The 10,449-nt window shown below is 38.7% G+C and overlaps 1 protein-coding gene across 1 annotated transcript; it reads left to right on the top strand.

Annotated features, from left to right (window-relative positions):
* Positions 1-34: 34 nt before the first annotated feature.
* On the top strand, positions 35-9,374 carry LOC110050239 (uncharacterized). The gene is made up of 20 exons (XM_089286238.1): positions 35-204; positions 307-442; positions 629-1,124; positions 1,898-1,986; positions 2,070-2,136; positions 2,246-2,345; positions 2,607-2,731; positions 2,839-2,897; positions 3,313-3,382; positions 3,557-3,641; positions 4,433-4,508; positions 4,689-4,754; positions 4,988-5,107; positions 5,322-5,446; positions 6,408-6,561; positions 6,685-6,758; positions 7,663-7,733; positions 7,868-7,901; positions 8,351-8,425; positions 8,514-9,374. The coding sequence occupies exons 1-20, from the start codon at positions 64-66 to the stop codon at positions 8,553-8,555; spliced, it is 2,205 nt and encodes a 734-aa protein (XP_089142364.1). The 5' UTR covers positions 35-63; the 3' UTR covers positions 8,556-9,374.
* The last annotated feature ends 1,075 nt before the right edge of the window (positions 9,375-10,449 follow it).

Here is a 10,449-nt window from a genome sequence, read left to right as displayed (position 1 = left end):
TAATTCAAAATAAAAACATCGACTACGGTATTTAATTACAGCGGATCACTTGTTAAAATCAAGATGGCGGTCAATTCGATTTCATGGAAGATGCCTTCAAGGTTTAGTTTCTATTCTGCAAAATCGAAACGGAAAATCCGTGTTAAGCCGTATTTAATAGAATTTAAAAGGTTACTAGAATCAAGTATTACTGCTGTCGAAGGGGTAAATGGATTTTCTTCAGCGTTATTTCTTTTGAAAACAATCAGAGTTTTCGTTACTAAGGACCTTGACTATTGTTTACCTGTCAATTTTTGCCTGTTGCAGGTGTCAAATCAAGAATTACTTCATGCTGTAGTAGCACTGTACGATAACTGCCTTCCAGAGATCACACCTGAAGTCTTGTATCCAACTGTGTGTGGAAAATGGGCGAAAACTTTAGTCTTACTAAGAGATTTCCAAGGTATGGGTATGTGTCCGCAACTACCAGTGCATTTCACAGTACTGATCACAAATCTTGATTGTCCTTCCTGATTGCCGTACATTTCTTTCAGTGTTTATTATGAGAATTCAAGATGTAATGTACTTCAAGACTTATTCTAAGTAACAATATTTTTTTTCGATTCTCTTAAATCATTCAAAACTTTAGATGTCTTACGTGAGATGAAAGGTCTCAGCCCAGAAAACGACGAATACCTGGATGAGAAAGACGACAGTTTTATCTCAGTTATCCAGAATGAGCCACTCAAGGATGAACAATCAACAGAACCTCAATCGGCAACTTTACCAATCAACGAAGAAGAAACTTCAAGTGATCATAAACGAACAAGAAAGCTAAACAAGCAGGTGTCATGGAGTGATACACGAGATGCAAAAAGTGAAAGTTCAGACTCTGGTGATGAAAGCTCACAAGAAGATGAAAACTCAGAGAAGTTAAATAGTGTTTGTGATAAGTGCTCCTTTGAGATCAAGAGTTGTAATTGTGATAGTGGAGTGGCTCTGAATGATCATTGTACAGTAAAGGAAAAAGACAGTAAAACAGATCAGGTGGAGGGTGAAGTCAAAGAGAAAGAGAAGGATGATGAACCAGGAAAATTTGATGGAGTTTTCAGTGACACAGATGATAGCGAAGCATCTGGTGAAAGGTATAAAGTCCAGAGTGGAAACTCCCATATAGACTACAGAAGGCACCTTAACTTAACATTTTAAATATTCACTTACCAAAGGGTTTGTATGATGGGCTGGGCTTGCGTCATGCTGCAGAAACAGGGATAAGCTCCGGCCTGATGGGCCACTTGGCTCATATGCAGGCTTTACATAGTAACTCATCATCCACTTATGGGGGTTGGTATATTCGAGAGAGTAAAATTAATTAGTTGTGCTAATTTGTCAACAGAGAAACCTTAATGCTATTCAGAAAATATACATTGTATTTGCGCTAAATTGGATGTAAGCATGATATACTGTAAAATCTCACTCTTCTCTGAGATGACTAAGAGAGGTGCACCAAGTATAATATAGCTTAAAAGGCAAGGCCCTTGTGAAGTGGTCTTATCTGTACTGTGAGATATTGGTACTGCCCAGGAAAAGCAATTCTTTGCCAAAGGGGCACTGTATTTGACTGCAGGTGTTGTGGAAAGAAAAGTCAAATATTTTTATCTGTGATCAAAAGTAAGAGGACAAAACATTTCTGACACCGTGCAAGAGAATATACAAAATATCACGTATTTGAACTGCGGAAAAAGATATTAAGACATGATTGATCATCACAGTTATAGACACAACTTAAGCAGTTGTGAATCCCGTTCAGGTCTGAATTTTTTCAGGCTTTATTCTCACAACTGTTTAAGATGTGTGTATAACTGTGATGATCAATCATGTCTTCATTTCTGACACTGTTATTTGATTGTTTGATTAGTGAAGATGAAGAAGAGGATTTCTCAAAAGGAGCTGAAGATTTTGTTGAAGCAGTTAAAAAAAGGAGAACACAGAGACAGAGTGATAATGGTAACAACAGACTACTAATAGTGTTTCATTTCTAAAGGCTCTCTGAAATTGATGGGAGAGTTACAAAAAGTTGTTTGATTTAGTTTCAGAATCTTCCCTGGGAATTGAATCTCTGATCATTGGGGCTGCGACATTTGAACGCTCATACAGGTGAGGTCATGATATTCGTGGACATCTACATGTAGTTCAACTTTAAACTATTTATATAATTTAGCTACTACAGAGAATTCATACCCATTGTCTGTACTTTTTATTTCAGTATAACACGTCACAGGCCATCAGAGAAGGTTATACAGCTTAACTTATTAGGAGTCAGGAGAAGGTGTCGGAAATCTGGAGTTGGGAAGTTCCTTCTTGAAGTAAGTTATCATAGAAATGGTCATTGTTCATTTTTTTCATCATCACATGGATGCCTCATAGTTAGTACGCTCACCTCTGGATCGAGTGGTCCAGGTTCAAGCCCTGGCCAGGGACATTGCGTTGTGTTCATTGTGTTGTGGTATTCCATGCTACAGAAACCGGAATAACCTCTGGCTTGATGGGCTACTTGGCTTGTATGAAGACTTAATCTTTACCTATGACTTGTAATAACATGGCATTATGTTATTCAAATGTTGCAGACTCTAAAAGATCCAACTATCATTGGTTCCTATGATACAATAGCCGCATATGCTGATAATGATGCTGTGGATTTCTTCAAGAGAAATGGCTTCACTGATGATGTTGTTCTCTGCAGCAGATTTAGGTAAGAATGAAAAAATGATCAAATACTTCTCTACTCTAATTATTCTTTGACTCTTCATGCAAAAGGACAGTTGATACTTACAAATAAATGGTCATGTTGATTTTTAGTGAACTGACAGATCACTGGATCAATAGTACTTTGATGTGTTACCTCCCTCCATTCACTGGTGAGTTCTAGTTAAGAGAGAAATATATTTATATTATGTTGTCTCACTACACCTTTATTAGTTGGAGATCCACTCTGTCCCCTCAGGAAAAACTTTGAGAGTTCTCCTGTCTGTGATCATTCTTCCAAAGGGAACTGATCTATTCAGACTAATCAGTTGTGAAAACAAGGTCTTGGCTGAAAATGTCCAAAAACTTTTAGTCCTTGGCTATATTTTCTGTTGGAGAATATGGCTACTATAGATGAAAGTGAGGTTGTTTCACCTTGCAAAGGTTCAATTCTTCTTAAACTCTTACTACATCTTGTACTTAACAGTTGCACAAAGAGATTGATGAAGAGGAAAATACAATCAACCAGATAAAGATTTTGTTGTTCCAGTGTTGAAGCTCATGTTTAAAATGTAATTTAATTTTCAGGCTCTGATTTTTCTGGTGCATTCAGGAGTGATGAGGATCTGAAAGCTATGGATGATGATTTAAGAAAATGGTAATGAAATCAAAATCAAAATTAAATTTAACCTTCCCTTAAGTTATGTAACACTTCTCAAAATTAGCTAAATCAACATGTTCTTTTCAAGCATCTCTTTGACTACTGTAAGTTTTATGTCTTGGTGATTATAGATTCTGCTATAACTAACAAGCAAGATGCTTTCTTTCTTAGGAGAGAGAAAAGCCTTGAGGCATACCAAGCTCAGGCTACTTGTATGGTGAGAATGCAGCATGAAATAAAGACTCTGAAAGCTGTGGTACGTTAAGGTGTTTGAATTAATATTGCGAGATCCATTGCACTGGCACACCTAGGGAAGAGGCTCATGCTCCCTTATACCTGAGATAGCCTGTGAACAGGCTCAAGCTGCAAGGGCTGAAAAAGAACTTGCTGAGAGTGAAGTGGCTGAGGGGTTGGGGTGGGGATGGGACAGTGGAGCTCTCCCCTCCCCTCTCTTCTATCCTCTTTCTTCCTGCCTCCTCTTTGCCCCATCCTCAACTAGAGAGCCTGTTCACAGGCTATTCCTGAGAAAATGCTTGACAGCCCTGGTTTTTATTTTGTCCCCTCCATTTTTTTTTCACACTCTCAAGAAAGGCTCAGATTCATAAGTGCAAAGATGGACATCTCTCCATCACTCATCCTCATTGGGCCCAAGAGGACTCTTGAGGCTGGGACATCTCTCTATATAAAGTAAAAAATTAACCCTTTTAAACCCTCTAAAGATGCACATGTAAACAAATAAACTTGATTTTTGTAATAATAAATATGCCATAGATATTATAAGATTCCAAAAGGTTGCTATGACACAAACAAAAGTAATCATTGTTCAGAAAACAACAAATTCTTGGTTAAATGTTTAATAACTCAACATAGAGTTTTGGAACAGTTCACAGGAAAATTTGCTGTGGCACTGTGACAAAGGTATAAATGCGTTTTGTACATTAATTGATTCCTGAAGTTTCACATTGCACTCCAAATCATTTTTGAGAAAAAATGTACACAAAGTTTTATAAAATTTACATCTAAATTGGCTGTTTTTTTAATTTCTAGGTGGACACACAAGAAGAAGCCATTAAGACCCTGACAAGCGCTAAAGAACGAATTGAAAAGGAGAAATATAAATTGGGTAATTTGTAATTTACAAGTGCCAAGGCTATCATAAGCATACAACTATGAAAATACATCTTTGCTGATGATTCATCTTCTTACAACTGGAAAATGTGCATTGTAGACCACACAGGTTTGTAAAATTAATGTCAAGAGTTAGCCATATTGTTTAAACCAAAACTTTGTATTTTCTGTCCAGAAAAAGAACTACTTACTTACAAGGTGAGGGTAAAAGATGGTATCTTAACAGATGAAGACTCTGATGGTAAGCAGCATAGTGTTTTAGAAAATATTGAATAGCCATAAAATATTCACTGTTATTATATAGGTTGTGTCAAACAATGTTATATCCTTTACTACCAGCACACAAACTTATATTGTGTTAACATTCAAGTCTTGTCATTCCATCTTTGCTCTCGTTTTATTTTTTCAGTATTTGTTACATTTTCGTTTCCTTGAAAAAGTTTCTGACTGACTCTTCCTTTTTTCATGTTACAGGTGATGATGACTTATATGAAGCACTTGCTCAAATGCTTAGCAAAAAACACGTCACTGACATCGAGATGGACTTGGACCTGGATGCGATTTCCCATGGAGACTTTCGTGACGTGCCTCAAGGTCATTTGGCATTTCTAAAAAATCCTAATAACGCCTCGGGAGAAGTCCAAAACATACTGTCACTCCATTTTTCCATAGTTGCTGTAACAAGTCTCATTTCAGAGTTACTAAACAACTGCGCGTTTTATGGACTTATTTAAAACAACATATTTAAAGCTGAGACGAAAGCGAGCTAAATTATATTGCTAATTATAACCGCTTTTTTTTTTATTAGAGGATGAAGAGTTAGTTTCCTCGTTCATCACAAGTCGCAGTGAGAAACACCTTGTACATCAGATCAAACGCAGCTTAATGGCCACCAAACACTACACTGATATCACAGTTAACAGTGTGAGGAAGGTAAAACAGCCTTACGAAATGTAAAATGCACGGAACAAGCTTTAAAGCACGGGAATGTAGCCGCCTGTAATTGCCCGTGTCCGGTTTGGCATTGCTATGTGTCATAGAGCAGTTTTCATTTGAGTGCCGAAAAGTAACGGGTTTTACATCGACTACGTTACGCCATTGGCTACCTCTATCTTGACCAATAGGAGTCGTGTTTGGCCTGTCAACCATTTGTATCACCACTTTCTCATCCAATCAGAAGTAAAACAAAAACAAATCGTGACTCGCTCGCACACGTTTTCCCGCGCTTTGTGTCAGCTACATGTAATTACTTCAAGATTTGATAGGTTCACTGGATTGTCTGTGATTACTTTGGTTTTGGTTTGACAAAACTCAATTGAAAACCGCTCAAAGCATACATAAAACCATCTACATTAGCTTGCGTTTAAGAGACTATGATCATCGTCTCTTGCTTGCTTAGCAAGTGTTTTTGGTGGATAAGTGAGAGAGAAACGCACCCGTTCTTTTCCCCTTTTCTGCCTTCAACTCTCAAATAATCCTGTTATTCAGGCGAACGCGGATGGTCGGTCAGTCTCTGGAGTACAGAGTTAAGTATATTTCCTTAAATAACACAACCTGTTACGAAGCGACGGGAGAATTCTCTATAAATTGTTTTGACGGAAACTCTCCTCGAACTTACAGGAGTGCTCACTTACGGGTTTAATAATGCCTCTTTTTGTTCCAGTTAGCGCGTTTAGTTGGTGTTTCTTTTGGGTAATACTGAGTATGAGGCACGCCTAGACAAGAGGCCCTATTAGGGGTTTTAGGGGTACTTTATATTTGGTCTTTTTGTCTTTTGATAAGTCTTAGTGACGAATTTGATCTCCTCTGTCATTTCATAGGAGAAGCTTTCATCGTAGCAAGGTAGTATGACAAAGTTATTACGAACTGATTTTTTGTTAACGACTTTTCATAGGTCGAGTCCTGCCACATAGCTTTTATGGAAACTGGTTTTGATTCCAGAACTCAGCGACTTGGCGACCCTGTAATCTGTACTCAGCTGTACTTCTGTGGAGGCGGCAATGATGAACAAATCGAAAAAATTATGAAACGAGGATTTAGCAAAGAAGGTGACAACACTAATATGTAGATTATAAGCTATTTGTGGCAATGCACACCTCAATTGCTTTAGTTTGTATTGCAATCTACTAGCATTTTTTTCAACTCAAAAAAAATTTCAAATTTCTTTTCAGACTTCACTCGTGGTCCGTATGGCAAAGGTTTATATTTTTCCATGCAAGCCAGTCAAGCGGCGGCATTTTCAGCGGTGAAGTACTTTTTGTCGTGTATTTCTAAATGAAGTTTATTGAAACTGAAAATGAATTTTCCCTCCGCCTAGAAGACTAAAGCCTGGTTTTCATTAGCGACGCAAGCACAAACGCAAGCACAAACGCAAGCACAAGAGCAAGCAATAGGGAAGTCCCAAGTGAAAACGAAATTCGACGCAAACACAAGCACAAGCAAAATCATCCGAACTTTCCAAACTGTTTAGGCGCGAGGTAATCTGGATCCAGTGTTTTCATTGGCCGAACTTAACCACGTGTGGTAAATATCCTTGCGCTTGTGGTATGCCTGAGCGGTATTTCGTTTTTACTTGTTGCAGCGCAAACGCAAGCATAAGCGCAAGCACAAGAAGAAAGAAAAATTTTTGATCCTTGTGCTTGTGCTTGCGCTTGTGCTTATGCCTGCGTCAAGGCCGTTTTCACGGTGAAATAAGAATTACTGTGTTTGCGCTTGTGCTTGTGCTTGCGTCGCCAGGCTTAGTGGAGTTCAGCAGAATTTTGTCATAAGTTTCTTCATTTTTGTCAGTGTTTAAATTAGCACGTGGGTGATATGGACGTCATCAAACATGGCTTGCACTGAACTGTCAAGTCAGTACACCTCTGTGAGCAATATCAATAAGCAGTATCTATGCAGAAAATAATATCAATTGAACGTTTTTAAATATCTTGTAAGCAGATCTAAGCTTTTGGCTGAAAAGAGCATAGTTATCTTGTCATATTATTTGAGTGTCGGTATTATCAAGGTACTCAAATTATACATGAATTCTGGATTCTCTGGGACAACTGAACTGTCCGTAATATGAAAGTTTTCGTAAAGAGAGGTACCACTGATATATGTTATTTACTGGACGATGAGCCTATTGTCTGATATTTTCCTCTTCTTGACAGCTGGGTAAGCTGCTGTTATGCAATGTTGGACTCGGTTTAACTGAATCTGTAGTACAGCAGGATCGTGGAAGGTAGACTTCTTACTAACTCTTATCACTTCAAAATTGTAAAACAAAATTTGGGTTGATTATAATTTGTACCCTTGTCGTCTAACGTGCTTGAGTGGGATAACTTTTTTTCTTTTGTGTGTTTGTTTTTTTGGTAGAAATCTTCCTCCTCCTGGTTATGACTCCATACTGGTAAGTAAATTGAGGCCCCGTCCACGCTACGCTGGGGAAATTTGAAAACGCAGCTTTATTTTCACGTTTAGACCTACCGTCCACACTAATCCGTCAAAAAAACGGAGCTTTTCGAAAACGCTCTTCAAACCGGAGGAATTTGAAAACGCTGGCTCACCTTCAGTAGCCTAATAATGTATTTCCAGGTGGATGGTTTCTCACAGGGTTGCCACAGGTCAGGAAATGGTCAGGGAAAAATTCTTCGAGGTCAAAAAAGTCAGGGAATTTTATTTTGAGTCAGGGAAAATTGACATTTTGAAGAAAAGTGAGGGAAAATTGAAATAATTAAATACGAAAAGAAAGAAGAGTGATGCTGCTGCAACACTAAATTTTCTTATCTATCGTTACAAGAAAACACGATTGGCAATCAGTGAGGTGAAACTGAAGGTTCTTTTTTTCTGTCTCGCTAGACTGGCGGTCGCACTCCCTCGCCGGTCTCCCCAGGCCCTCCGCAGCAAGAATACGTGGTGTTTGATCCGTTACAGGTAAGATGTCTGTGTCGAGTCGTGTTCTTAGTTTTGTATGCTACATTGGTTTTCTTTCATCAATTCCGTGTTTTGTCCTATTTTGCAGGCCATTCCAGTTTATCTTGTGGAGTATTCAACTTCACGATGAACATATAGAACAAGAGTTTTTATCAACCACAGAGCTACCTTAAAAATAGCGATCTCGCCTCGAGACAAGAACATTTGATACCCATGCAGAACGCCAAAAGGAGGTTATGCAGCACTGAGAATATAACAGACAGGAAATCTATGCAGCATAGAAATCATTCAGCCCAATTGAACCCATCAACGCTAATGGAAGGTTACAAACGAGTTGAAACAAAATGCTTCAGGAATTACGTGTTAGAACTCTCAGTGCTGTGCCAAGGTGGTATATCTGTGTTACAGAGCTCTGCGACTGAAACATGAGGACGTCACAAAGATATTCTTTGGGAAAGAAGAATTGCGTGAGAAGACAAACGATGAAGATAGGGGTGACGTGGTGCTTGAAACATGAGTTAGACCGCGAGTAGTCCCTCTTTCGCTTAGTCCGTCGTGCGTCACGCAAAAGAAAACTGCGAGGAAAAATAGCCGCGCGTAAGTAAACAAAGAATTTTGCTGGGTTCCTTGATCATTTTGGTTGGTCAACTAGTTCGTTGTGGAGAAGATGGTGAGCGACATAAGGTCTCCTCATGACGTCAAGTTGACGAGACAACTTTCGGAATGTCTTGAGTGCTCGTGCAACTCTCTGATTTGGATAATAACATTCGGAAAATAAACGAGTCATTGAAATGTTTCTCTTTGTTGTGTTCTTGGCTTAAGTTTTCTTTTTTTATACACTTGTAATCAAGAATCAAGCGCCATGGACTCCGTGCTATGTTGCCTTCTTTTTAGAGTTAAACTGTATGCAAATTTATTTGTAGGGTATTAAATTATAACAAAACACAAATGTGCCTGGTGTAATTCGTACTTAGGTCAATCTAACGTCATTCAGATCTGAATACATCTCTGAAAGGGTCTCGATTAGAAAGTGGTAGCCAGTGGTTAATCCATGCAGATGAAAGGACAGAAAACAACACTTATGTTTAAAGCGCCTGTAACATGTTATAAACAATTATTGGATATCCAGAATAATCAAGGTCGAGGTAGGGGTTATCAGGTGAAGCCGAAGGCTGAGGCTGATAACCGTAACCGAGACCTTGAGTGTCCTGGGGCCCGTTTCTCGAAAGACCCGGAAACTTTTCGGGTCTGCAAAGCCATTTTTAAAAAACAGAGAGGAGTCTACTCCTGAAACTTCTTGTATGAAGAGAACCTCTGTTCGTATTAAGAATATGTGAATAACTCAGCTCTGTAATCATAAGGGTTTGAGATTTTGCTACGGCGCGAAAATATTTCGGGACCTCCGAGAAACGGCCCCTTTACATGATTATTTTATAATCTGCAGCTGTAGATGACGTCACAGGGGCTGATTTCGAAAATTCACTGTACGCTTTCGGCCAATTAGGAAAGAGATAGTGAGTTCAATTTATAATAATTATTAGTATCACCCAACTAATGAACTAATGCGAATCCTGCATTTTAATCGGCGACGCTACTAGAGGACTAGGTGTATTAGTAATAATCCTCGAGTAGCGAAATTGGCGCAATCGAGCGTGACGCTTTCTTTCGTTTTTATATTGCCAAATAAATATTTCTTCAGCTTGCATTTGCTAACTTTATTATTGCCTTTTCTGTCAGACTAGTTGGGTGATATTAAAACAATTAGACCATTCGCCCTCAAGGGCCACGGGTCAATAGCCCATTCGGCTTCGCCTCAAGGGATATTGACCCGTAGCCCGCAAGGGCTACGGGTCTAATTGCTAATTATTAACATGTCATGTCAATGACATCTTTCCATGGTCAGGATGTTGTATGTACTGATTGGAGTTTTAGCTTTTTATAATCAAATCTGCATTCCGGTTGCTTATTCAGTTAACAAGCGCAAATGTGATGGTGCACATGTAAAACAGACCAGTCATGAAATT

Source organism: Orbicella faveolata, unplaced genomic scaffold (genome assembly GCF_042242905.1).
Source record: "Orbicella faveolata isolate gen_17 unplaced genomic scaffold, um_ofav_v1 contig_14, whole genome shotgun sequence".
NCBI lineage: Eukaryota > Metazoa > Cnidaria > Anthozoa > Scleractinia > Merulinidae > Orbicella > Orbicella faveolata.
Note: the sequence above shows the minus strand (reverse complement) of the source record. Positions and strands in the feature narration are given on the sequence as shown.